The 27,270-nt window shown below is 37.2% G+C and overlaps 1 protein-coding gene and 1 long non-coding RNA gene across 2 annotated transcripts; both read left to right on the top strand.

The window, feature by feature from the left end:
• Window positions 1-6,693: 6,693 nt before the first annotated feature.
• LOC139128576 (peptidoglycan recognition protein 4-like) lies at window positions 6,694-19,804 on the top strand. Its single transcript, XM_070694328.1, has 8 exons — window positions 6,694-6,951; window positions 7,387-7,471; window positions 13,222-13,389; window positions 13,707-13,970; window positions 14,817-14,999; window positions 15,228-15,560; window positions 16,537-16,671; window positions 18,934-19,804. Exons 1-8 carry the CDS (start codon window positions 6,799-6,801, stop codon window positions 19,230-19,232), a joined length of 1,620 nt encoding a protein of 539 aa, XP_070550429.1. The 5' UTR covers window positions 6,694-6,798; the 3' UTR covers window positions 19,233-19,804.
• LOC139128577 (uncharacterized) lies at window positions 17,287-18,385 on the top strand. The gene is made up of 3 exons (XR_011551345.1): window positions 17,287-17,483; window positions 17,937-18,081; window positions 18,229-18,385. It is a non-coding gene; the product is annotated as an uncharacterized lncRNA (long non-coding RNA).
• Window positions 19,805-27,270: the final 7,466 nt, after the last annotated feature.

Raw genomic sequence — 27,270 nt, 5'->3', positions numbered from 1 at the left:
GAAAAAGGTATTTTCGCCCATAGAGTTAATTCCTAAATAAGACGGCCAGTTGTAATGCCAAATATTGGTCAACATATGGCAATCTGTTTCCCTAGTACTAAACTTAGTACAGTGACCCCGGATTTTTATTCTTGATTTGGTGAGAGAAACGACTGAAAATTTCATTAACGAAAATTTGAGCAAAAGTTTAAATCTTTTACTTTCGGGGCGCATACTACCTCGATAATGTTTTTTAACGTTAAGGTGGTTGGAAAGGCTAGAGCGTCAGGTATAAATTTCAACAAAACTATTAAATATAAAAGTAGTCAACATTCTCTGTGGAATAAAAAAAACTAGACATTTGGGCACAAAGGCATTGCAGAGTAACAGCCTGTTAAAACTTCTGAAAAACTGACCAAATAAGAAGAAGTTTGGGAGTCCTATAGTGTATTAACTATGGTAGAGGTCCCCTAGCTTTTAATAAAATGTTTGAAAAGGGAAAGTCATTATTTGCTGTTTTTCAGGAAAGTTTGACAAGGCGGTGCTGGCATTCAGAGTGAGTGACTGCTATTGTAAATGCATTTTTAGATTCTTTGAGTGTCAAAGAGGTGTCAAAAGTGAGATTAACCAAAAAAACTGCTCTATGACTTCAAAAGAGGGGTGCAAATATGGCTTGTTTTCAACATTCTCATTGAAGTCAGAAGCCCCATACAATAAATAATTTCCGAGTGACGGGTATAGAAAAACAGCATCGAAATAACAAAATTTATAGACAATTAAGAGAATCATTTTGGATTAAAAAACTGGACACAATAAACAACGGAATCAACAGAAAAAAATAGGCTGCCACCCCCACCAGAGGGCATGGACAGGCACCAGAAACTGTTACATAATTGTTACATATTTCTTCTTTTGTCATGCAAGGAGTTTTGAACTTGACAGTGGCAGTTCTAGATTAGTGACTGTAGTGGACCCAATGAAGAAGAAGGGCTTAGTCCCTTCGAAATATCGGGATTTACAAGCTCAGAGTGGAACATTGATACACTCTAATACATTATTAACGATTGAGACTATATATATATATATAATATATATATAATCTGTTAAGACTGAAAGCAAGCATTTGTTGCCTGTCAACTCCCTTGACTCAACCTGATTATATATATATATATATATATATATATATATATATATATATATATATATATATATATATATATATATATATATATATATATATATATATATATATATAGTATTAAGGTTGAGTCAAGAAAGTTGACAGGCAACAAACGCTTGCTTTCAATCTTGAGAGATTCACATCGCCTTTCAACCATAAATTTTGATCACTTTCAGTCAGTCACTTTATTAGGTGTAACACTCATGTCGATTCAACCGTCGCAATAGCGCACACATGATTGAATCAACTTTTTTTCGCTTAAATATGTCATCATTTATGGTACCCAATGCAGTGACGGCGATTCTATGTTTGTTTTTACATAGATCCAAATATCTAAAGAAAGGAGTTTTGAGGGTAGAAGACACGGAATTATCGATGTCGGTACTCGACGGCAAGCATAATGAAATTGCCGGCAAATTGGATTAGAACTGTCGACATCTCTGTAAAGGCTCAGATGGTAGTCGCCAAAAGTATAGGCAGCTTTGATAATGTAAGAAGGGCATTAACATTTGGGAAAAGAACATGTCTGATCACTAATTTTTTCTGGTTAAATCGACTATAAGAATAAACAAAAATTCATATATGTCTAATATGTTCCGTTCTTCCGTAAAAGTGCATTCACCTCCTTTGGTCAGAAAGCTTTTTCGGTATATGCACCTTTGTTGTCCTTGCGCTAGACATGTTATTTCTGTTAAATGTGGAAACCAACTTTTTACCAAATTTATTTTTTAATATGTAATTGTTTCAGTTTTTACATGTATTTGTGAAAGTGGATTTTTAAAATGTGTTTACAACGTACTTGGCCCTTCCTGAGCGCACTAAAAATTGTAATTGTTAGTATTATTGTTTTTGTCATTATTACTGTTATTTTTTACTTGTTCTTGTTATCATTACCATTATTTTTAGACTCGTAAATACCAAAAACTTTTATTTTGTTTTCTTGTTTGAGTCAATGCAAAGGCGAAACTGCATGTTTTTTCGTATTTTATTCTAGAAATATCAACAAATGTTTGAGACCTCAGAAGATTATCAGAAATGATAAGAGTTCTTCGGCACTCCAAACAACGAAGTTTTTTGACCGAATAGCATTGTAAACTGCACGGACAGATGTACTTTATATATATATATATATATATATATATATATATATATATATATATATATATATATATATATATAATATATATATATATATATATATATCTTCTTCAACCATAAGAAGATGCGCCCTCAACGTTCTTTCTAACAAGCGAAACTCACCGAGCGAGTCGGACTAACGCGTATTTTAGTACTAATTACACAAATTTATACTGCTTACTTTTGATGATCGAATTAAGACCTAAGTGTTAAAATTATATTGCTGATGTAAAGGGCATTAACTATGTGATGCAAGATTTTTTGTTTTTTTGAACTTCGACTAAGGAAGCATACAGACAAAAGATAAACTCCTAGTAATGGTGGCATTCTAATTGTACGAAAAGTCTTCGGTACGATAATTTGTTGTGCAAGATAAATACGTGTTGTTTTAATGCGGTAATTAATGCAATTTAGATTTTTAGTTCAATGTATATTATAGAATTGGAAGAATGTGTAATGAATTAGAAAATATATAATCTACTTTTTGACACAAAATCACACATATTATAAAGGCTTAATAAGAAAATATTCATGCGCTCATTTTATGCTACATTACTTGTGTCATTGACAGTACACATTAGACTGAAGTCGCCCACCACAATCGAACCCTATTTTGGAAACTTCCACCCTTCAAATATGAACTTGGCCAGTATCTACTACAGACATCTCGAATTAAATGTATATATTGGTGCTCAACAATTTAGCAGATTTCTCCGCGTAATATCTCCTGACTGACATTTAAGGTCAAGCAAGCAAAACTTTCTCCAAAAGAAAGGCAGAGAGAATAATCGGACTTCCGTGTTTCTCGCTGGCATTCGCACAAACAATGGACCCACGACATACGTTGTCGTCTGAAAGCAAAAGGAGACACAGTGGGGATAGTGGTTAGGGTATTGGACCCTTTCTCGGAGAGACCCGGTAAGTCCAGCGTTCACTGTCATAGGTCGGTGAGTTCGAGACTCTAGCACGGCATCGTACCCTTGAGCATGGCACTTTACTCCTCATTGCGTAATTGGGTACTGCAAAGTGGGTATCTGATCCTGTACTTGGGCGTTTCCTGTTGTATGATAGATTGAAAAAAGTTATTTGGCGATACTTTTAATAATATCTCAACTGCTTACATACTATGATTTTGATATTTTTTGGCCATCTGTAGTATTTTTATGGTGCAGGTCGCACGTTTGAAGGACTGGACCCCTTTCTACTGTACTGTCGAGGGCACAAAATACTTCTTAATTCTGTAAAAGCTTTCTCGTGTACCTTATGGAACTTTACCGTAATATGAGATTGAAATTGCCCAAGTTAGGATGTAACATTGGTAACACGATTTCATATGGCGTTTTGATACGATTTCGGCAGCTAGTTTGATACTTCTACGACATTATTTACAATAAAACAAATAGAATAATCGATATAACTACTTAAGATTCACAAGTGTTTTTATATATAACTTTAAAAGGCAGCCGGCAAGTTTAAACTATGACACGCGTTTTACAACTAACTCTGTGAAAAGATAAAATTAAATCTGAAGAGTGTGCATGCGTTCATCAAAATATGCTCAAACTGTTCTTTTTAACTCTCATATTTTTGTTTTACATCGACTCCCTCTTTTCAAGGCTACGAAATGTTTAAGCAATAAATAACACTTAGCGACGGCATACCACGAGATTTGATCAGTTCACGGCATAGAGCAGGGCGATAGCACATGGCGTGAATTGATATTTGAATAGAACATAGGCTATAGAAGCGCATGTTCACGTACAAATTATGATTTTTAAATTTCACTCAAATTGAGTACGTCCTCTGTACCTGGGTATCTGTTGGGCAAACTATCAAAATTTCTTTTCCGATACAATCTACATTTATAGATTTTTTCGATCGATAGAAATGCATTTGACCATAATACGGTGGTAAGAAGTGCATATTTGTACAGAAACGTGATTTTTTTAATTTTACCAAAAATACATGTGTTAATTCAATTTACACGGAAGTCTGACCAGATCAGAGTACGGTGATTAGAGAAGTGCGTATATGTAAAACAAGTGTCATATCAGAATTTCACCCAAAATATCGATCCACATGGCTGTAACTGTATTGTAATAATTATCTCTCCTAGAGTTTGTAAATTACTGAGGGGCTGTTTTTGGTCCACTGGTAATTTATAGACAGATATTTCTCACAAAAGGACGTATTTTATATTGTTTATGTTGAAGCGTCCCGTAAAGAAGGTATTTTAACATTTGCAACATGTGCTGAGCGCATCTTTTATACCGACTGAGCTGTTCGGAATTAATATAAAAGCACTCTAGTCTATATTCTTTGATCAATAGATAAATACAAGTAACTTAGCATGGAATACAGTGAAAGCATCGAGTTTGGCCCGTAACACAACAGTGATGCAAGTATACTACTGTATGCAGTGTTGGATTCCAGCTATCCTAATTTTGTTGTAAACGATCTCTATGGAAGTGGGGATTGTGCTTTCATGCCCATAGTCCTTAACATTCGAACGATTGACCCCTTATTTCCAATGGCGGACTGACAACACAATACGGAAAATGTCTGACAGTGAATTTTCGCCTATATACATTAGTCAAATCTGTTTACCGGAAGTAATGTTCTGAACTTTTGAAGGTATTTCAAGCCAACCGATGTATTTAAAATGTATTTTTAAGGATGTTTTGTTTCGTTTGTTGGACTTCACGCCAAATTTTCGTGTCAAAGCTTCCATTCTTTAGCTACTTCCGAACTCCCGCCTTCGGCCTCACGCTCTAGGCCTTCGGGAGAAAAGCTGCAGCACCTGTGGTTAGACCTCTTTCGGGTAGCTAGAGCTGCCTGTTAAAATAAATGAACTGAGGATGTTACAAGGCTACCTACTAAATCAAGTCAGCATCTTTTTTTTTCCTATCGAATATTTGATAAATAAATAAAAATATTAAGTTGCACGAATATAAAGCGAAAACAAACAATGGCGTTCTCTCTATAGGCGTGTTCACATTGTTTGCGTATGGACGAGTTACATTACCCCGGCCCACAGTAAGTGTGCTGAGGAGCCCTTCCTCTTAAAAACGGACTTTGGTGATGCAGAGATTTAATGTCTTAAACCTAGTTGTATTCATCGACTCAACAAGGGGTAAGAAACGATGCGAAGAAAACTGAAATACAAGGAAGGAGGAGAACTTAACGACAAAATAGAGAATGAACCAAATTCATAAGTGAGACTTTTGCTGTCTGAATTGCCGAACCCCTTGAAATCATACTGTCTGCCCGCCAGCTTGTTCTTTCTTAGCTCACGTTGCCCGCTGAACAAAATAATAAACAGCCATTTATTCGTGACCCAGTTTAAACAAAACATTCTTTTCTCTTTACCACAGCGCTACTCTTTCAAAGGGTTGATTTATTTGATGTATGTTAGGTATTTAACACACACAGACACTCTCTCTCTCTCCCTCCCTCCCTCCCTCCCTCCTCTCTCTCTCTCTCTCTCTCTCTCTCTCTCTCTCTCTCTCTCTCTCTCTCTCTCTCTCTCTCTCTCTCTCTCTCTCTCTCTCTCTCTCTCTTCAGGTAAAAGCAAAAAACCACTCTACTACTTTCCCTTCACTAGACATGTGTGCACCTCAGTCTGTCGAATCTTTTTCAAATACTCACGTCGTACTCATTGTAATGGCATATAAAATGTTTATCACCTGTTCCAATTGTATTTATCCCTACTGTGTGCTCGGTTAAGAGCTTAAAACATACACCCCTGGAGCGAGAGTCTATGATGAAAATAAACTTGGCCTTTTGCCATTTCCGGGTTTATTGTAAAATTTAAACAAAATAATAACCTGCCATTTATTCGTGACCCAGTTTAAACAAAGCATTCTTTTCTCTCTACCACAGCGCTACTCTTTCAAAGGGTTGATTTATTTGATGGATGTTAGGTATTTAACACACACAGACACAGACAGACAGACAGACACAAACACACTCTCTCTCTCCTCCCTCCCTCCCCCCTCCCTCCCTCCCCCCTCTCTCTCTCTCTCTCTCTCTCTCTCTCTCTCTCTCCTCTCTCTCTCTCTCTCTCTCTCTCTCTCTCTCTCTCTCTCTCTCTCCTCTCTCTCTCTCTCTCTCTCTCTGCAGGTAAAAACAAAAAAAACCACTCTACTACTTTCCCTTTACTAGACATGTGTGCACCTCAGTCTGTCGAATCTTTTTCAAACACTCACGTCGTACTCATTGTAATGGCATATAAAATGTTTATCACCTGTTCCAATTGTATTTATCCCTATTGTGGTGCCGGTTAAGAGCTTTAAACATACACCCCTGGAGCGAGAGTCTATGATGAAAATAAGCTTGGCCTTTTGCCATTTCCGGTTTATTGTAAAATTCGTCATACTTTAGTTTGATTCCGACGAGAAAACACAGTGTACGACAGAGCGAACTTTTTCTTTCCGTTTGTTTTAGTTTCATTGCCACAGTAATATACAGATTGAAACCAGGTTGGACTCTAAAACGTCGACATGCTGCGTATTTTTCACTTCTTCTTCACTCTAGTTCTACTGAGCTACAGTCATGGTGCCTTCGGTGCAGCTGTGCGGGGATATATGGATAGCGACGACACAGTAGCAGTATTTTCAGCAGATACTTCAGATATCGGCAACGATAACACTGAGGTATGAAAGGTTTAAATTTGTAACAGTCTCTGACATCGCACATAATTTCCCGCATACAAATATATTATTCGCGGGAGGGACGAAAGTAGTAGTACATCGTAGATCTCTTTCAGAGGGTCTGAAAAGATCAGATACTTTAGGAAAATACTTAGTTCACATGATACTTCAAGTTTGATTTTAAGTACATGTACTGCCTTGCATTTAAACCGGTTATCTGGTAAGGAAATACACATGATTTTTATGAATAAAATGTCTTGCTAGAGTATGTATGAACGAAGACATGCGCGGTATTGCAGATAGCACCGAAAAAAAAAACAAGGAAATAATTTATATGTAAAGATAGTGAGTTTATCTTCGCTGTAAAGTTTTAAATTTTACAGGAAAATTGTTTATTATGAATCAGTAAGTTTTCAATTTTCTGTATTCGTGTTTCAGGATACAGTAAACATTGAGAAACAATCTGCTACTCTTGTTAAAGAAGACTCAGGGCTGAAGAAAAGGGACGTAGATGGCAAGTGCGGTAAGTATACAATATATATATATATATATATATATATATATATATATATATATATATATATATATATATATATATATATATATATATGCATATATATATATATATATATATATATATATATATATATATATATTATACATATATATTATACATATATATTTTTAATAACACAAAATTACTTCAAGTACAAAGATGGTATCATGCAATGATCACGCATGGATAGTTTCATGCAACCTGCAATCATCAGACAGATGAAGATTTCTTCATCTGGCATTGCTTCGAACAAGTTTAACATTTAACACATGTTTAAGTCGAGCAAGCTTAAAATTTGATGTCTTCACTAAATGTCGCGGCTTGTTTTACCCGCAAAATATCAACGTCGCTTCAGAGGCAGTAAGCGCCACATATTTCAGAGGCTGTTATCGTCACATGTTTTTCTTACATTCCTAGCCACTGGCAGTATGGGATCGACGTTGTCGGAAAAGTCGATCCCACACTCTCAGAAATCGTCCCACAAGGTGTAAATGCGCATACACGAAAGCCTGCTGTTCGTGTGAGACAATATCTCCGACTCATGTTAGAAATCTGATCCTAGGTCCTTGGGGTGTGAGATTCTATTATCCCCACGTCCCCAATACGCTGGGAGTGTGAGAACAATGGTTTGGCAATGTGGATGCAGATACCCGAGACGGGCAAAATTGATTTTTTTTTTAGGGGGGGGGGGGGGGGTTATGGAACGCGAAAGTAAAAAAAACTTCACTAAATCTAGCGCTACTCGTTGTAAAGATATTACGCTTGCAATTCATCAAAAACTGAGCTGATGTTTCTGGTAGTCACTAGGCGAAATGAAAGATTAGGGGACTGCTCATGTTATACGATGAACCCTTGAAAACACATCAGCGACTCAAAACTACAAGCTGCAACAACAGCTACACATGCAACAGTGACTAAAATGCGTCGGAAATGTTCTCTCGTGCGCTTTCGGCAGAAAATACAACTCAGTTACTCCTGAATTTTCAGGTTTTGCTCTACATTTTCTTCTCTAAGTCTGAGTTTTGTCACTATCCTTAGACATCAAACTTAAACGCTGTTACCTTAGTTTTGGTGATAAGGCCGTGAGACTCGGACGGAAATGTTAACTTAAAATAGCACTGGCGGGTGCAGGGAGTCTTTGTAAAGTCCTGAAACAATAGTCTAGTCCCCTGCCCCATTTCTACAGCAGCTGCTCACGAAAAAAGGGACCCTATTTTCGTGAGCAGCGCAGCCAGCGGTCCAAATGGGGCAGGGAACTAGGCTGCTGAAACACCAGCTTACGCCACATGAAGGTTGCCCTCCAGCGACGATACTCAATGTAGCGTTTGTTCAAGAATCTCATCCCATCCCAAAAGGCGTCCGAAATGAAGCGATTCACTTGGGCCTTGTATCTAAAGTGCGACGTAAAACACATACTTGAACTTTTCCTGATTATCAACCATTATCTTTGAAATGCACACTGGCATAGTGAGCCAGAAAGAAAACAAATGGTTTATCAGAAACACTGCTTCAGGGCTACACCTTTTTCCGAGTTTCATTAATAATTTTTATTAATTATTGACTGTTCTAAAAGTAAAGATTTAATAATGATGAGGTTATGAAGATTTACTCAACTAAAATACAATGATTGAAGTCTTTCATAGTTTGATGCAATAAGTATCTTGTCTTAAAGGGAACTTTATGAGTGGAGTTAATTCTCAATCAAAGTTCATAAAACTGGGGATGAACTTCAGCCTGCTTAGTCTACAGCATTGCCCTCTACACTATCGTATCATCTTATTTTTACTGCACTGATCTGAGCACAGGCCTAAATCGCTGAACAACACAGCTGATCAGCCATACCAGTTATTCAGTGTTGTCGTCTGGACTAGACAATCACATAATTGTTACTGTACTGATCAAAGCACACACATAACCATGGCGGTACAACGTGTGTACCACAATGACCTGGTGAGACTCGTGTAGTGACCACGAGCCTAAGCCCGACCGGCATAAGTCCAAGTACTGAGCTGGATAATTCAACTTGCACACGACTCTTTTTCATGCAGTGACCACGAGCAGAAGTCGAGCTGACACAAGTCAAGTCCTGAGTTGGATGATTTAATCACACGCGATGTTTTTTTTGCGCAGTAAACCACGAGAACATGAGCGAGCCCAGCTGGCACAAGTCCAAGTAATGAGTTCGAGGATAATTTGCACGTTTCTTTTTTATATACTTGCCTTACTATAACTTAAGTAAGCAACAGAAGATTGTCAACTAAATGCTTCTCTAACCAACAACTGGATTAAACAACTGTAATATTATATTAAATAAGAATATTGTAAACAAAGCTGTCATTTAATGATTTCGCCTAGAAAGTTCGCGTAGGTCCGGTTTTCAGTTGTCTGCATTTCAAACACTTTCGTAATGTCAACAAATGACCTTCTCCAGGAGCGATATTCAAAACATCCATTCCTTGACATTATGATGATACGAAAATTACTTAAATCGTTCAAGATAAAGGCCGTGAGACAGAAATGTGAACTGCAGAAAGCAGACCGTAGTACTACCGACAGCTTATTCACAATGATGTCATCGGTAAAGAAATGCGAACAAACAACACTGACATGGCGCAAGTTTGAAGCTTGTGGAGGACGATGTCCTGGGTGCGAAATTTTGCAGTGATGTTGTTATTAGGTGCTGTTGAACGGGTGCTGTTGGAAGACGGAAGTAGAAGCCGCGCTGGTGCGACCGTACATTATTATTTGTTGTCGTCTGTGGTTTTGTTAATCTTGCTGTTAAACTTTTCAGAAAAGTTTCTTTCACGGCCTTCATTCACATAAAGTGTTAGATAAGGCGAAAACCGGAGGCATTTTTCAAGGTCACGATCACGACGTGGTTGTGGAAACAGATAAAATTCTACAGCGAGAAAAATTACAAAACTCAATGCTTAGCGGCGAAATGAAATGACAAGACTGCCATAAAATCTACAGCTCACTTGAACTGTTTATCCGCATCTCATGCTACCATGAGTCGACGCCCTGCGCAAAATAAAGTTCTATTTTCAACTCAGATAAATGCTATTAGTCTACTCGTGTGAGACATTCCATCAAAGTTCATTGGGTTGTGGGATTCTATTGTTCCTACGTGACAAGGTTTCGTGGCTTTGCTCACCTCGTTTTAAACACCGTATATGTTGTTTACCAAAAATCGTTTTGACCTCAAACAAATGAGGGCGCCTGTAACGTCACGATTATAATCGTTACATGGTACGGCAAAAAGACTTGTGGTAGGAATCATGGTTTCAAAGAATCCCCCCCCTTTATTTCCCGAAAGACGGTGATTTTACATTTTGGGAAATGTCATGAAAAGAGTATGAGTTTCGAAGCATGATCGCATTAGGGTTTGCTATTGATTTATTAGTTTGAAACCGTTAGTTTAAAGGTGCGGTCATCAGCGTCTTATTGACATAATTGTAACGCTTGCACAAGTTACTATTGTGTGTGTTGTCGTAATGTGCGATTTTACGGTCACTTGCTATGCATAGTTTTGGCGCTAATAAATGCAGTGAACTAGTGACACCGGGTCTGAGACATACACAGTTCCACGTCCTAAGGCCTCGTGAAACCGTAAACAGTAGAAGCGGGGCTCTCGCTTCTATTGTGTGTGGTACAACAGATTGTTTTGGGGCGACACTCAGGCCCTCGGTGAACAAACGTGTGCCCCTCATAGTACTACTTAGACACCCCACAGTCGCTGTGCCTTGTTGTGCGCGCCCAAAGTGGGCCTGCTTCGAAGGCTACGCTGTGCATGTGAGCACGCGCACGCGCTGCCAGACACAGCGACTGTCGGTTCTTGCAAGGATAAGGCAGTGCCATCAAAAGAAAAACCTATCTTACTGGACGCAGAGAATATTATACTAGTTGCTAGTAGACCTATATTCGCGGTTTGTTTTCATTTGTCATTTTTAATTTTACAACCATTTTCAGTAATAGAGCGCGAAGCCACTGCAGTGAACTGCAATAAAACTGCTTACACTAATTAGTTACAGCTGTAGTCCGTGGCCACTTTGGTGTTTAACAAGGCTTCTTGATAAAAACCAAAAAAGTCTGCTTGTACAAAGGCAAAACTAGCTCTGTCTGAGTTGTAAATTAGAGTTTACGATTGGCATCCTGTGTTCAAGATTAAGATACAATGTAACATTACCATGCACTGGTCCATGTACAAATCTTTTTTATTTCAACTTCCCCAGACAAACTGTCTGCATGGGACATACAATGTTGTCGACTTTGCCAGCTGGCTACAGCTGAAACTAATTAGTGTGAGCAGTTTTATTGCAGTTCACTGCAGTGGCTTCGCGCTCTATTACTGAAAATGGTTGTAGTTGCTTATGGTACACTCAGTGTGACATTTTTCGGACAGGGTAGTGAATTTCGCCCAAAGTCGTTTCATAAATGACCAGCAATACGAAATCTTATTACCATACCTTTCGAAACTTTATTGTGGTTATCCTCAAACTCAGTTGACACGACGGGAGTGGTATTTCGGGGTCAAAGTTGCCAAAGTTTTGACCCCATGTTGAAGGCGTAATAATCGGACTGCAATCCCAGAAATCGGACGTCGTGTTTGGAATGTGATTAGGAGCTAAGTATTGATAATTTGAAACTTCAAACCACCGATTATTAATTTCGATGTGTTTAGAAAACTGTATATAAGAATATTTCATGATAATTAGCTATGTTTAATCCATGGACGACTCAACTATATTTCGACGTGTATAGCGCTTAGATATCGGACACGGGCTGTCTCTCTGTGTGTTGCTTTCGGCACCTTGTATCGTACGCGGTGTGGCTAACTTCGCTAAGTTTGTTCAGTGAGTATACTTATAATTGTTTCCATTGCATATTTTGTTTGTATTAGAATCGCACAGGCATTATTTAATAAAAATAGCGAGTATATTTCATCGTATGGAATTATTTACCTGTCAAGGTTTTACGCAGTAAGTCACTTACTACGTTTACACAATTATGCTAAATATTGTCTGTCCGAAAACTTGTACACTTCTTACGTTCATTAAATGTACTTTTTTTCTCGAAACAACTGCGCAGTTTTTGTTAGAACTACTACGATTATTCTCCCCCACATTCAAAATTCAATGCTAAATCAGGACTTTAGTCAAAATTTCAGTTACTTTGACCTGACGGCAGTATGTTGACAGTATCACTGACGCGGTGTCAGACGACAATTTGTGACCGCCGCTCGTAGCGAACTCAATAGCTTCTACCAAAAAAACTATCGAAAACGAGGACAACAGTGTCACCTGACATAATATGAGGTCAGATGACCTGTAAAACTCTATCGATACGGAGCGAAGTGAGTGTAACTAACAGCATGTCACTAAATGTCCGAAAACTGAGGTTGTCCGAAAACTGTCACACTGAATGTACTTATCATTTGTTTCTGATTGACGGATGCGTGGAGTTCTATAAAGTACCCGGATGAAGCAGAAATCCGACCGGTCGCTTGCAAGAACGTCCAGACCCTGGGATTCGCGTCGCATCTCTGAAGGGCGCGCGCGTGTTCCAACAGGGAAGAACGCGAATCGCAGGGTCTCTGCCAAAATTTTAAAGTTTGCAAAATTCCCTCTCCTGGTTTTTATGTTTGTTTATGCAACTGACACTTTACGTTTATGTCACGCGATTTACATACTATCACCTGCGCTGCTTTTACTCGACAGCGACAACCTGTCCAGTTCCGGAAGAGAGGGATCCATACAGCTCTTTTGACTACATGGTTTACGGTGTCAAGGATTGGTGGCTTAATTTATGGAACAGCCATTCAAGAGACATACGAAATCTGTTCGAGAAAAGTCGTATCGATATGGAGCAGGCGTTGAAACTGGAAGGTAGCGAGATATAAATTCGTCGACTAATCGTTTGTTACGGTACTTTTTAACAAATTTCCACAACTACAACTGCGAAAGACACCGACGTCCATTTCAAAATAGGCCAGAGGTCCCATTCATGAAACTAATATCGGATGTCAAGTGTCAAGTAACAAATCTTCATGTATGCCTGTGACTGTTTAATAAGCCCGAACAGAAATAGTCATATTTTGTGTGCATGAAAAGCGTGCTTGGCTCAGTTAGCGGGCAGATCTCATTGTTTCCTTGCTAAGCTAACAATCTCCATTGTAAAACCACTGATCTCTTTCCAATTTCAGGCCAACTTGATAAGGTATCATCTGAAGCCTGTACATACGCACTTTGGATGTATCGTACAGCACACAGTTATGGCGCTGAAACTGCCAAAGTATTTGGAGATGCTCATGAAAGAACAGAGGAGATCTCTCGTGGAGAGAGAGTGAAAAAGCTCCGCAATTTGTGCATCGGAAGGTGCTTAGTAAGCCAAAAAACAGACAATGATGGCATTGATGTTATCATGAGAGCTTTGGTGGATGGAACCTTACAGACTACAGACTATGAAAGTTAGTCCATTATTATTGGTTTTTCACATTGTATCGTGCCATTGCAACGTCCTTTCGTACACGTTTTGCACCGTCGTGTTCAATAGAATTGATTCGAATTATTTACCATGACGCAATTTTCACCAAATCCTAAAAAGCTGCTGTATGGGTTGAAAACCTGTTTGAAGTTTTGTCAGAAAATGATTTGGTTGTCCCATAACTATAAGCTGGAACTTTTTCAGGCTATTGCAAGCGAACCTTATTTGTTATGAATTCAAGACCGTGATATTTCTCGCAACGGAAAGTCGTTGAACATTAGAATAGGTAATAATGATAGATATGAAGTAGGGATGTAGCGAGTGTAAAAATGTATTTTTGCTACCATCAATATAGAGACATTTGGGATAGCGAACGATAAATTCTATTATTCTCTACTTTCTTGTAAAACCTCGACTGATTACGAGACAACAGTATTTTGCATATGCTATATTAGGCTTGGCATTCAGTAAAACATTCCAAATTTTCTACATTTAATTATAGATATGAGCAATGTTTATCAGCATGAACCGACTGCCAATTTTTTTACACCTTAAAATAAGTTGAAATGAGTACATTGTACTTAGCAAAGGTGTGTTGAAATGGTGACCCCACATATTCGAGAATCGACTTCAGGTGTACAGACATGCATTCATTGGTGCGATGGATCCTGACATTATAGTACAGTACTAGAGCTTTAGTGTTGTCTTGGAACGTTTGGTAAATACATTACAAACAATTACACGAAAGATGGCTACAAGGGTCGGATTGCAATAGGAGAGAAAACGATAGGTCTGTTATCTTCAACATTGTTCTCATCACTATTTCCAGGGGAGCTATATATTTTTTCGAGAGAAGAATGGGATGCTGAACCTCCAAAACGGAATCTCACAGAAATAAAAAAGAAAGTTAGCAAAGTTGTCATACATCATACAGCTGGTGGTGAATGTACGACCATTGAAACCTGCAAGAAGAAGGTGAAGGATGTTCAACTTTTACACAAATATGACAAAGGTATACAACATTTATCTTGTAGAATGGTATAAGGAATAAAGTTGAGCTTAAATCTTAAAAATGAATTCTACGTTTTATAGCTTGTAAAATATATTGTTAGTTCCTTAATACCCTTGTGTGGCTTCAAGAAGAGAAATACTATTTTCAGCATTTACAATATATCACGAACGTGCAATTTTTGATATCACAAATTTATTTCTATTGATATCCACATCTTTTCTCGCAAAGATTTTAAATGGTGGGACATCGGGTACAATTTCCTCGTTGGAGAAGACGGCAATATCTACGAAGGGCGGGGCTGGGATTACGTTGGGTCGCATGCAACTCCACAAAACGGCGTTTCATATGGCATATCTGTACTTGGAAACTTTAATGAAAGAACACCGAACAACAAGGCACTGCAGGCGATAAGAGACTTGATCGAATTGGGGATCCATAAAAAATACATTCCCAAGGATTACATTTTGCGAGGTCACAAGGATATTAAGAACAAAGACTGTCCCGGGCACAAGTTTTATGAAGAAATTGTTCAATGGCCAAATTACTCGAATCATAGGAAATGTAAGTAAAATACTGATCTTTCACAAAGGATGAAGCATCGATTGAAGCGTTATGCCTTGGAATGAGATTTAATGAAGTGACAAGTGATAATTAGGTGAAGCTAACTAGGTAGATTTAGCTTGCTTTGAACGTATCATGATATTTTAGAAACAAAGCTCGTTGCATGACAACATGACCCAAGCTTTTATAGATAATGAGTCAGCGTTGATGTCATTGAGTTGTGTCAGTTTTGACGTCAGTTTTAGAACACCCTTTCTGACAATAAATGTAGGAGAATTCCCTGTTGAGAATTGATAAGTTCAAGTAACGATCTTTCAAAAACATTCACGCTTTCGTGTATCCGATAAAAATCATGATTCCAGTAACAGTCACCATTCATTCCAGTGATTTTTTGCGTGGGGAATTTAACATAAATGGCACTAAATAAATATGTTTCGAGGTGTAAAACACTTCTCCTTTGCCTCAAGCCTGAATTCCCTCAGTCCATTCCTATTTTGAGAAATTAACAGAAATGATGTGAACAATCACTATGGCTACGTTACGCAAATAAATTTAAAAAAATCAGTAATTACCGACGAAATCTGCAGTTTCTTCTCTGGTAAATCTCCATTTTTTTTAAAAAGTGTTAAAAATAACAAACTTGCTTATAATGTCCAGAGTGCTCAGTAGTCTCAGGTCAGAAAATAATTTTGTAAAATAAAGTAACCACAGAATAACCAACTTATTAATTTGAATTTATGTCTAGGTAGTTTGGCTTCACAGACGCAGATGTAACCGCACAAACTGGAAAATTGAGCCTTTACTCGTAAGAAAGTATCATATTCTCGACATACTTTTGTTTCGTGTGATACTCTGCTTTTCTTCATGGATTCCGAGTCTAGAGTCGACATTTTAATATGTAAAATTTTAAAGTATGCCTGCATACAATGCATTTCAAAATTTCTTTTCATCACGCTTTATCATTTATCATCCACAGTCTGTGATGCAATTACATTTAACGCAAAGAGCCAACAAGTACTGACCTCTCTTAATCCTCCAGTCAACACGGAAGTATCAACAGTAATTTTCATGGAGAGTGGAAATCAAGAACTTTCTGGGACTGGAACAACTGGTAATTTAATCAAAAATATTCATTGCTTTCAATAACATGCTAGTCCTGCTGCGAAACCTACATCCCTACAATGCACATAGTTCACTATTGGCACTGTTTTAAAAGACATGTGATTTTCGACATCAAAATAAAACTTAAAAATGATTTATAATATCGTTTGTGCTGATTAGACAGATAGGAAAACATTTATAGAGATAAATGGATCCCACTGAAAGATAGATTTCAAGAAGTTGCACGTGTTTTCTGAGTGGATAAAATCTTCGGAATACGTCACAGACTCTATACTTAAACATTTGCTTCAGATATCGAATGCGACTCTTTTGCATTGGATACATAGGTGCTGAATTACAGTAAATTATAAAACTTCTTCACTTCATCCACCCTATTATGTCCATGCGTTAGTCATCTCTGGAGGATGGATTTAAATTTTAATCTGAATACGTAGGTAATCCTTTAATTGGCCGGCAGTTCCCACTTTTGTACACTGAAAAGAAAAATTCTCTCTGTTTGACTTGCTCAACAATGATAAGAAGTGTGCATAATAAATGTCAACATGACACTAAGCATATAACTTCCAGGAACACCATTCTGCATTTTTCACAGAGGCAAGGAACTGCATGATCGATAAATCATTCATACGGGAAGTGGAAGGTTCTGACACCACCGTCGCTGTACCTCAGAACAACAATGGCGATCACGGGGTGACGATTGGCAAAAAAGTGGACCTCGGTACGCTGAGTAAAGGAGATATTAAAAGGCTTGGACTTCCTTATGGTATTCGAAGAAGACTCGAACAATATTTAGGGCTGAAGGTGAGTACTCAGTGAGAATCAATGATTTGTGCCGGGCCTATGCGTAACTTTAAGAATTGAATATGAGATAATAGTGATTAATTTAAAAGGATGAAATCGTAGAGCGTGGTCGTCTCGTTGTAGATGTTTAAGTAGCAGCGATTGTGATACTCGAGTGTTCCCTTAAAGATTGATAGGTACGGAAAGTCGTTCCTGAATTTTTATCAAACGCCAAGTTAACTTTTATGATAAAAATCACAATGGAGATCGACAATATTATAGATATGTGTTCTCTAAATATAAAAACAGCGGGCTTCTTGTTTTTATCAACAACATAACGGTGTGTATTTCCATTACGCCAGTGCTAAAAATCAAAGCATAAATACTTGAAATGTTGATAACTGAACGTATGTGTGGACCTTACCAGATGAACTAAATAATTATACTCGGTATTTTGACTAATTGTTTTTTAAGAGTGACGCTGCAGAGATAAAGCTCAACCTAACAGCAGATCGGAATAAGATGAAAGATTCTCACGTTCTCCACTTTCTCAACTGCACAATGGAAAGCAAATTCTATGAAATTGCCAAGCTCTATGATGAAGCAATAGATGCCAAAGGTAATTAGACATGTACCGTATGTCTATCGTTACACACAACTTTTCCATCCTTAACAATTACACAGATTTATTTAAGATCCGTGAATAATTCTCAGGCGTTTAAATTAACAATGGCGAAACTAACATGGCTGGTTTCTATGCCTACAGGTCAGAGCACTTTACGGAAGTTCAGAGACCTGACAATTGCACAAAGGACAGTAATTTCGTCTTGTGTATATACAGTACGGTAGTACGTCAGAGTTTCCTCAGCTCTGGGAGCATTTCGTTAGCCAAATATGGTCAAACGTTGAACTCGGATTGCTTATTGAAGGTGTTGTAAGCAACAGAGTGCGCAGACAAAAGGAAGCACAGCTGCTGCAGGAAGACACTGGTACGATCAATAGATGTGAAGGTAAATCTAGTATGTAGAATGTATTATGCTTGAATATCGTCAGTACAAAAAAGCGAGCTTTTCTGTTTGTTTCAGAAAGACAAAATTTGCATGCTGTCTTGAGATAGATCCTTTGTGATAATGATCACTCTTTCAAAGGTTATAACCTCATAAACCACAAATGCTCGCGATTCTTCCTTAATATTGGCGTACCCTTATCCAGAAAAAAGAATTGAATATGTCAACGTTGACACACAGAGAAGAGAGAGAGAGAGAGAGAGGAGAGAGAGAAGAAGAGAGAGAGAGAGAGAGAGGGATTGATCATTCGGCATTTTTTACTACAACGGGTTAATGTATTGTGTGACCTCATATTGTAAGCAAGGCAACGATCAGTCTTTGAAGACATTGACATGTAGTGTAAGATTTTCCCTTATCAACATCTGTTAATAACTTTTAACTCGCGTTTCTTCTTTTTTTCTTAGGGGAAACAATCGATATTTCTTTCACAATCGACCGCCGAGGCACTGTGTACGAGAATCTTGGGTGGAACGTGAACCTTGCTGGTATAAATGCGTACGTATTCAACTTCATTGGTAATTTCGTGAGTTCGAAGCCAAGCGACAAATCTCTGCGTGCTGCCCAAGACCTTATCGAATGCGGCCAAGAAAAAGGCCACATTATTCCCAACGATCCGATATTGAAAGCTCATGACTCCATCCGGAACTCTGCAAATAACTTGTACGACAGAATCAAGGACTTCCCAAACTTTGATAGTACTTGAATCGAACGACCGTGTTTTCGTTAGAGCTATACATTACATCTCAGACAACTGCATGTATTGTAGTAGTTGTCTGCGGTAATATTATGATCAGTTGATTGTTTTCTTTTATCTGTGGTACTGTAATGATCAGTTACTCGTCTTTTATACAGTAAATAGTCGTAAGAAATATATAAATAAGGTTATTAGAAAGTATTTTGATAAGACAGAATTGTCAATTTTATAACAAAAGGAAGTCTATGTTAACCAAGAACGATGTCCACTGAACTTTCTCTTACCTACTAACAAAACGCATATTATCAGTGAATAACACTATATTTTTTAGTCAGCAATTATATAAATAAATAGGAAAGTCAGTAATGTAAACAGGAAAGTCAGGTGTACATTACGTTACAAATACTGGAAGACCATTTTCGTTGCTAGCCATTTTTCACTTTTAACCATAATCAACATGTGTGGAAATGTAGTTTAAATAAACCATGAACAATTCCGATAGGTAAGAAAATATTGGATTCGTCATCAGAGCGTTTAGACTTGTCTTGTGTCGATCTGTGAATATAAAACGTCTCAAGTGTATGGATTAGCCTTTCGTGTACAGTTTGTTATATCACACAAAACTTTTGGGTTCTGTCAGCGCAAATTAATTACTAGCGCTATAACTGGAAGATTAATATTAATCATGCATCCGAGTGGAATCTGTGCAGTAGCACTGAACGAGATGTAACTAGTTAGTCCTTGACGTGATTTTGAGCTCACTTGTACGCGTACACCCTTCTCAAACGTTTCCATGAAAATGATCACAAATACACGAGAAACGACTGAAATCAAAGAGTTGAACCTTGTCTGTCGTTGGTAATGTATTGCGGCGGAATGAAATCAAAGATTGATACACCGGACTCACGTATGTAATGCAGTTTATAGTTAAACATGTATATTTTTACCGACATTTTCTCCTGATGTTTTAGGTATCAAAGGAGTAATCTGGTAATATGATGTTGGTTGTCTATATAATCATTGCAAAGATATATCCTTTAATATAAACGACTGAACATTTTCAAAACAAGTACGCTGTGTAATTATATAGAGAAAACATGAAAATTATTATTGCAAAATTATTAAAGGTAGCAGCTGGCAGCCAAATTATAGAAGCAAGTATTCAACAGTAGGGTGGAGATTCATAGGAGCAAGTTCTTCGATTTTAAAGGTATACAGTCACCTGTAATCTAAATATGACCATATATGGTCAAAGGGGCGTTCCTTGGTATTCAAAATGCTCATGCGAGGGCGATGTTTTTAAAAAGCAGCCACCCGCTTAAAATCCGTGATTGGTTGGATTTTCTCTTTCCATGGCAACTGCGGCAAAATTGGAACAGGTGACAGTATGCCTTTAACCGAACCATATGATAGAATATTAATGTCATATTCCTCTAATTCCATGTTATATGACCCACTGTAGTACCGTTCTCCACTAACCTACCAAGCACACACCCTAGCAAGCAACCTTAGATAATTAAGACAACTACACACGATACCATGTGATGCACACACAGTACATGTACTATGTCTTTATATTAATATATATCGGAATGAAATATAAAAAAACAGCTATGATATTTTCCCTATCCCTCCGCCTCTATTACACGGCGTCACGGGGTCTCGCATCGCTTATTTTGTGCCGGCCGGCTTTGTCCATCATCAGGTTGTGCCTATACAAGAAGCTATCGTTTAGATAACTCAACTTTTAGCATGATTTAAAATATGACCAAAACATAGATTTTAAGAGTACTGGTAAACTTTTTATGGGGTCAATGGTGTACACATTAATGTGGTTCTCGATGTCGAAGTAAGCTTTTTTTTAACTTATCATAGTCAATTGTGGCGGCAGATTGAATCTCGGGGACAAGTATTCGGACTCTCAAATCTTTACTGTGCTTTTTTTTTCTGCCACTTCTGTGGGCTCATTTCTCGGAGTAAATGAAGTTGTTACTGTCCAAGTAAATTAAATTAAATTTAAGATATTGATTGAAATTAAATTTAATTCAATTATTTCTTATAGAGTTAACACAGGGATGTGGTCATTTTGAATTTCAAATATCGTTAATAAATGCTTGGTATGTACTTTGTTTTTCTAGTATTTTAGGAATGTGAGCAAAAGTTTTAAGTTTTTTTTTAGTTTCAAGGCACGCGCGTTCTTATACACTTCGACGGTATAATTCGAAACTTTTATATTTGGAAGTGTTTACTTATTTAGGTTTTCATAATAGCAATTGTCTGACGAGGTTGTTACTACTTAAGGTATTTTAGAGGCATAAAACAGTACGCCCTAAGTCGGACTGTATAATTTTGCGCTGATTTTTTTTTATGGAAAACTATCATTTAGAACCCAAGGAGTCTTCAAGGTACAAATGGAATCTCCCAATGTAATTATCGCTATTGAATCACACCGTCTCAAAGTCTATACACTTGTTTCCAAGATTTTAAGGAGTCTAAGAGCAAAATGATTCGACAGAGTGAGAGTACAACATTTTTGCACACACCTACTAGTGCCGTTGGACCAAAATTGGCGGATCTATTTTTTGCAATGCACATGCTCTACAAATTGCTCTCGTTCACGTTTGATCAGTCAATATCACGGAACAAGTCATCATCCAGGGAGCGTACATTCATTTGGAAGAAGAAGAAGCAAGAACATAATACACACAAGTGATTTGCAATTAATATGGCATGGAAATCTCACTGACAATTGTTACTACTCATTGGTTTGTAAAGTAGAATTACCAACTTACGGGCAAACTTCATCCACGAATCAGATTTCAGTAAAACATACAATCGATGTTATTAAAGAGTCATTTTTCACGTTTTAGTCAGTTACGGTGACGTGAATTAACTTTCATGACTTTAAATGCCTGACCATTGAAGAGCTCTTTAATTGACGCAAACAAACACTAAACATGTCAATTTTGTTTTACGAGGTCTGAAAAAACGAGGAGGCTGTATCAGAAAATATTTGATTAGAGAATGGGGCTGGAGCAATGGTCTTAGGCCCTAATTCGTTTTAGGTGCCTCGTGGATACTCTCACACACATTCCAAAGGTTAGCCCATCTCTATAAATTATCAAAAATATTCAAAGCCTCCCACTATTATATGGTTAAGCATTTATTATTCCAACAAATCAAAATTTGATATCTTGTGTTCGGTATTTCTGCTATTTCTATCAACTCCAATCTCTTGTATATTTGCACCCTTTCACATTGAAATGTTCAGTGTTCAGATGGCCCCCAATTTGTGCAGTTTTACTCTTTGTCACTCTTTCCGTGTCTGTCTGTCTCACTCTCTCTCTCTCTCTCTCTCTCTCTCTCTCTCTCTCTCTCTCTCTCTCTCTCTCATGGTTTGAAGCATCTTATTTAAGCAAGTGAAAATAATTGATTATTCGTACCTGTTCGTAAATAATAGAAATGTAAAATTGGCTGAAACATTATAACCATATTTATGTAATTATATTTGCAGTTTAACATCTGAATTTTAACACGCTTGTTTTCAGGGTTTTGAAATATTTAAGAGTATAAGCCACGTGGCATGTGACAAAACCAAACTCGGAAATCTAAGATACAAATATTGTATATATGACTATTGATGTGGTTACGCCATTCATATCTTTTTAGGTATATCCGTTTTATCGGCCCATATAGCGTAGCGAATTATCTACAAAAGAAGTCTATTAATAGCGGATGTAGAAACACGAGCAACCTTATCAAAGCCTGGCAAGAACATCCGGTTTCTTATTTCTCGCGGAACACACGTTACTTTAAAATAAAATAAAATATAATAGAACTGATTATTTTACATTTAAGGCCCTCGTTAATACGCAGATTAATATTATTACTGACATAGCGCTGGTGGAAAGCGAAACAAACGATTCGTAACTGTCAGTTGTGAAAATTTGGCAGTTTGATGGTCGTGCCTAGCTGGGTCGCTTGAGGAGAATTTCTCCAAATGACATTAATAAACTCAGTCATGCATGTCACTTAATAGCATTTAAATTTGTGATATCGGCAAAGTCATTTTGAGGGGAAGGTTAAAGTGATGTCTTCTTGAATTGATTGACAGCGGCCATGAAGTATCAAAATTAACAAGTAATATCAACACGAAAACATTCTCTGTGACAATGATCTTCTCGTTCAATGTGTGCATGTATTAAAATGAGCGCCAGTTCAGAACTTCTCTGCTTTAAAACACATGATATGTCAGTGCATTGATCATTGTTTTTTAAAAAGTCACATTATTTTATGAAAATATGTGCAAGACGTTTCCCTATTTTGATTAATTAAAATTTTTTTATTTCCCGAAGTTGTTTCTAAGATGTTATGTTATATAGTAACAATGATCTGTCGAAGTATAAATTAAACGAAGACGCAGACGGCACTATAGCGACAGTGTTCCAAAGTTTCTAAGTAGTTGGATTTGTTTGTTAGTAGGGCAGATCTGACGTGCACTTTTACTCGAATCGTCTATAAGTCATGTTGCCAACACAGTTTATTCAAAGGAAAATTTCTCATCTAAGATGACAAGGAAACCCCTCATACTACATATTTTCAAAAGCAGAGAATGTAAAGTTTAGTATGGTAGAAATAGTTTACTCGAAGGATGAAGGGGATGTATATGTGGGGTAAAAAACCTCAATTTCAGTATAAATGATAAAAGTTAATTTAAGTTAAAAACGACACTATTTTCTGAAATGTAGTATTTCACTTAAACGAAGAGTATATGTAGAAAAAACCGACTATTTTATTTTGTATTAGATATTACTTATTCTAAAATGGCATGACTTGAAAGACTGACACTCGAAAAAGTGATTAAAACATGATAAGCAAAATTAAAATGTCTCTCATTCAAAATGTAAGAATTTTATTGCCAAAAATAGCTGTTTTGATATATAGCCATTAAAGAACATAATGTGAACATTTCAGAAAATTTGACCCTGCCAGTGGAGTTAAATTCTTTGGAAATCTTGAAATTTGGAGAATAGAGAAGCCGGGAAATCGGTTTATTTGCATACATTTTCATAAAATGAACACTTCTTTATCAAGCAATTACGACTGCTTGACAACCCAACCAATATTTTAATCTTGGGTTGACAATTAATTAAATTGAATTAATATTTGAAAAAAGTGACGCTATGTTGGGTACAGCGCTCCATAACCTATATAAAAGGCTTTTGCTATACATGTCGGCCTGTATTAAAATGCCAGGCTGTTTTAACCACATCCAAGGTTACACATACAGAGTGTCCATGTTTTGCAATACCACAATGCACCTGAGCCAGCCTGAAAAGAAAAGTTGAGTATGCCATTTTAGTTTTGATTTCAAAGTATGAATGCTGTTGAACGAAATCAGTTTGAAAATGGGCGTGCCTCGTTGTACTAAACGGTATTTTTTATTACCTCGGGCAAGAGAAATAGACAATCGCTGTTACTTTTGATATTATAATTATTTATTCGTTTTTCTTTAGCACATAAGATTTCCTCATTCTCTTCATAGAGTATGTCGAAAGACAAATTATCAATCTTTCTCACACAATTTGTTATTTGTACAATGTTATTGTTGACAATTGAAAAGTAGTTCGCACTATATAGTAGCTATTAAACCAATATTATTTGACATTAGACACGGATTGCACTGACGGGTTGGACACACTCAGGTCTACATGATTTTTGAGTAGAACTAAAAAATGTATTACACAAACAGAACAAATACACTGGGGAAACATCAACAACTACAGATGCAATTGTTGTTATTTCAACTGTAGTTATTTTCCTAAAACATTTTTATCACCGATTTAGGCTAGTCCATAGACGTTTCTTTCTCAGTCGACTCCACTGGCCTTATGAAGAGCTTGGATGGAGATGTTTGCCAAGTGGTAAGTATGCGTACATATTCAACTTCATTGGTGCTAGTGATATAGCTTTGCGTACGGCTCACCAATATAGCCAGCAAAAGAAATTGCTAAATATTGATTATTCCTTCTATGTTTGGTAATGGGAACCTCGGACACAGGCATTCTTTTTTACTTTGTTTCACGCCGATTTTGAAAGTATTGACTCTTTTTCAGTCATTAAGCTCTGAGTACAACATTTACAGAGACAAGTAAGTCAATCAAGCATTACAGTGTCAAAACGCTGCCGTACTCACAATCGCATTACATTACCCTAAAGTTATTGCGTTCCATAAAAGTGAATTCTTTGGCAAAACAAACAAGAAACCGTAACATATTTACACACACTAACAGGCAAAGCGGTCGCATTAAAGCGCCCTCAACTTACCTTTCCGTGAATTCGCTCCAAACGGCGTTCAAACACTATAGCCGTGGCACCCGAGAATATCGCGTTTACTTGACCTTCTGTCATTTTCAAAATCAAACGGCCCACAGCAATAAAACACTAATCCAAAGACAATATAATGCTAATAGTCGAAACATGATATCTTCATGTACAAGATAAAATTAATTGATTCACCTCTCACCTTAAAGACGTTTGATGACAACCAAAATTGACGCCATCCAGATAGCTGGAGATCATATTATCGCCGTATTAATGGGTACGAAATAGGAAGCAGACAAAGAATTATGATATCTTATGTCTTTTATTAGATTCAGGCTCAAGAAAAAGTTGACTTCCCCATTTATAAAACTATAATAGCAACGATCATACTAGAAGTACGAAAGGCAAACATTTGGTCGTCGGTCATCGAAAACCACTAGTAGAAAAGTCTATAAAAAGTTCGTTTAGAGTGCAATAATAAAACTAATTTCGAAAGAAAGTTGAATTCACTACATAATTGCAACTTAAATTGGCTTTTCGTCGACCTGACAGACAAAATTAGCCAACGAGCTTTTAATCGGCGAATTATTCCTTTGAAGAAACAATACATCAAATTCCATTGCATAGCGCTCTTTCTTGTTCTTTACCATAATGTCAATGTGACTACAAAAGCGTCCCATTATATAACAGGTATTGACAGGCTTGCATTTCATCCCCTATCTTGGTGCACATCTTGCATGAGGACACCTTTGAGGTCAGGGACACCTTTGAGGTCTTAACAAATGTCACACACGCCCGAGCATTAGATCTCAATCCACTTGTAGTTTTAAAAGTCTCTGTTTTCCGCACACATTCCTATTTTACTGATCTATGTCAATTTTTTTCTCTTGTAATTTAATTTGATATTGGTTTCCGCTCCTTACAAGTTGTCCCTACCGGCCCAGTTACTGCAAATAATTCGTCTTTCCTGAGAGGTGTTCTGCTTTTCGAGGATGCACGTGACAAACTTTGTAGGTTGAAACAATGTCACCATTAAGTGATACTGAGGCTTAATTACACTGGTGCGGAACGATCGGATCGTTTATTAGTTCTGCATGTATCGGATTTTTTTTTAAACTCATGGTGAGCAAGGTTTATATCAGGAAGTTGCGTGTAGTCTACGTCATGTAACCGAACTTACGTTTACAAGAGAGTCAGCAGAGTCATGGAGCATTGACGTATATGTGGTATGTTTATGGCCTTCAGAATCATTTATCAAACTGATAAAATACGTTCTTCGTCGCAGACAATATCGATCTTGACAGGTAAAATACAACTTATTTTTGCGTGTAGTACTTTGAATGATTATTATCTCGCAAACAAAGCAAAATTCAAACTGTAAATTAGCGGTTTAGACTGTCTTCTTCATGAATTATCGACAGGTCATTCAGTATAACCTTGTATTACTATGGTGATCTGACATCATAACAATGCAACGTTTTCAGACGAATTCCGTTTACGAACAAATCCATTAGTCACAGACAGGCACATTTTACTCGGTTGAAGGGGGCATTATTATTACTGGTAAATGTTTGAAACTTTTTGAGTGTGATTGACCAGATCACAATCTAGTTTACTATTAATAACAATCGATAGAAGTGATATTATCATTTGAAGAAAATTTGAACAAATTCGTTGCAGTGGACGTTGGATACATGTATAAATGTGCTTAAAGCAAACAGTA

Source organism: Ptychodera flava, unplaced genomic scaffold, assembly GCF_041260155.1.
Source record: "Ptychodera flava strain L36383 unplaced genomic scaffold, AS_Pfla_20210202 Scaffold_60__1_contigs__length_796720_pilon, whole genome shotgun sequence".
Lineage (NCBI taxonomy): Eukaryota > Metazoa > Hemichordata > Enteropneusta > Ptychoderidae > Ptychodera > Ptychodera flava.
The sequence above is the reverse complement of the archived record's forward strand: the minus strand, read 5'-3'. Positions and strand labels throughout refer to the sequence as shown.

Excerpts from the sequence above, each read along its gene's own strand:
- LOC139128576 (XM_070694328.1), top strand. The coding sequence starts at position 6,799 with ATGCTGCGTATTTTTCACTTCTTCTTCACTCTAGTTCTACTGAGCTAC. Across the intron at positions 6,952-7,386 it reads TCGGCAACGATAACACTGAG|GATACAGTAAACATTGAGAA; the intron begins GTATGAAAGGTT and ends TTCGTGTTTCAG. Across the intron at positions 13,390-13,706 it reads GCAGGCGTTGAAACTGGAAG|GCCAACTTGATAAGGTATCA; the intron begins GTAGCGAGATAT and ends TTCCAATTTCAG.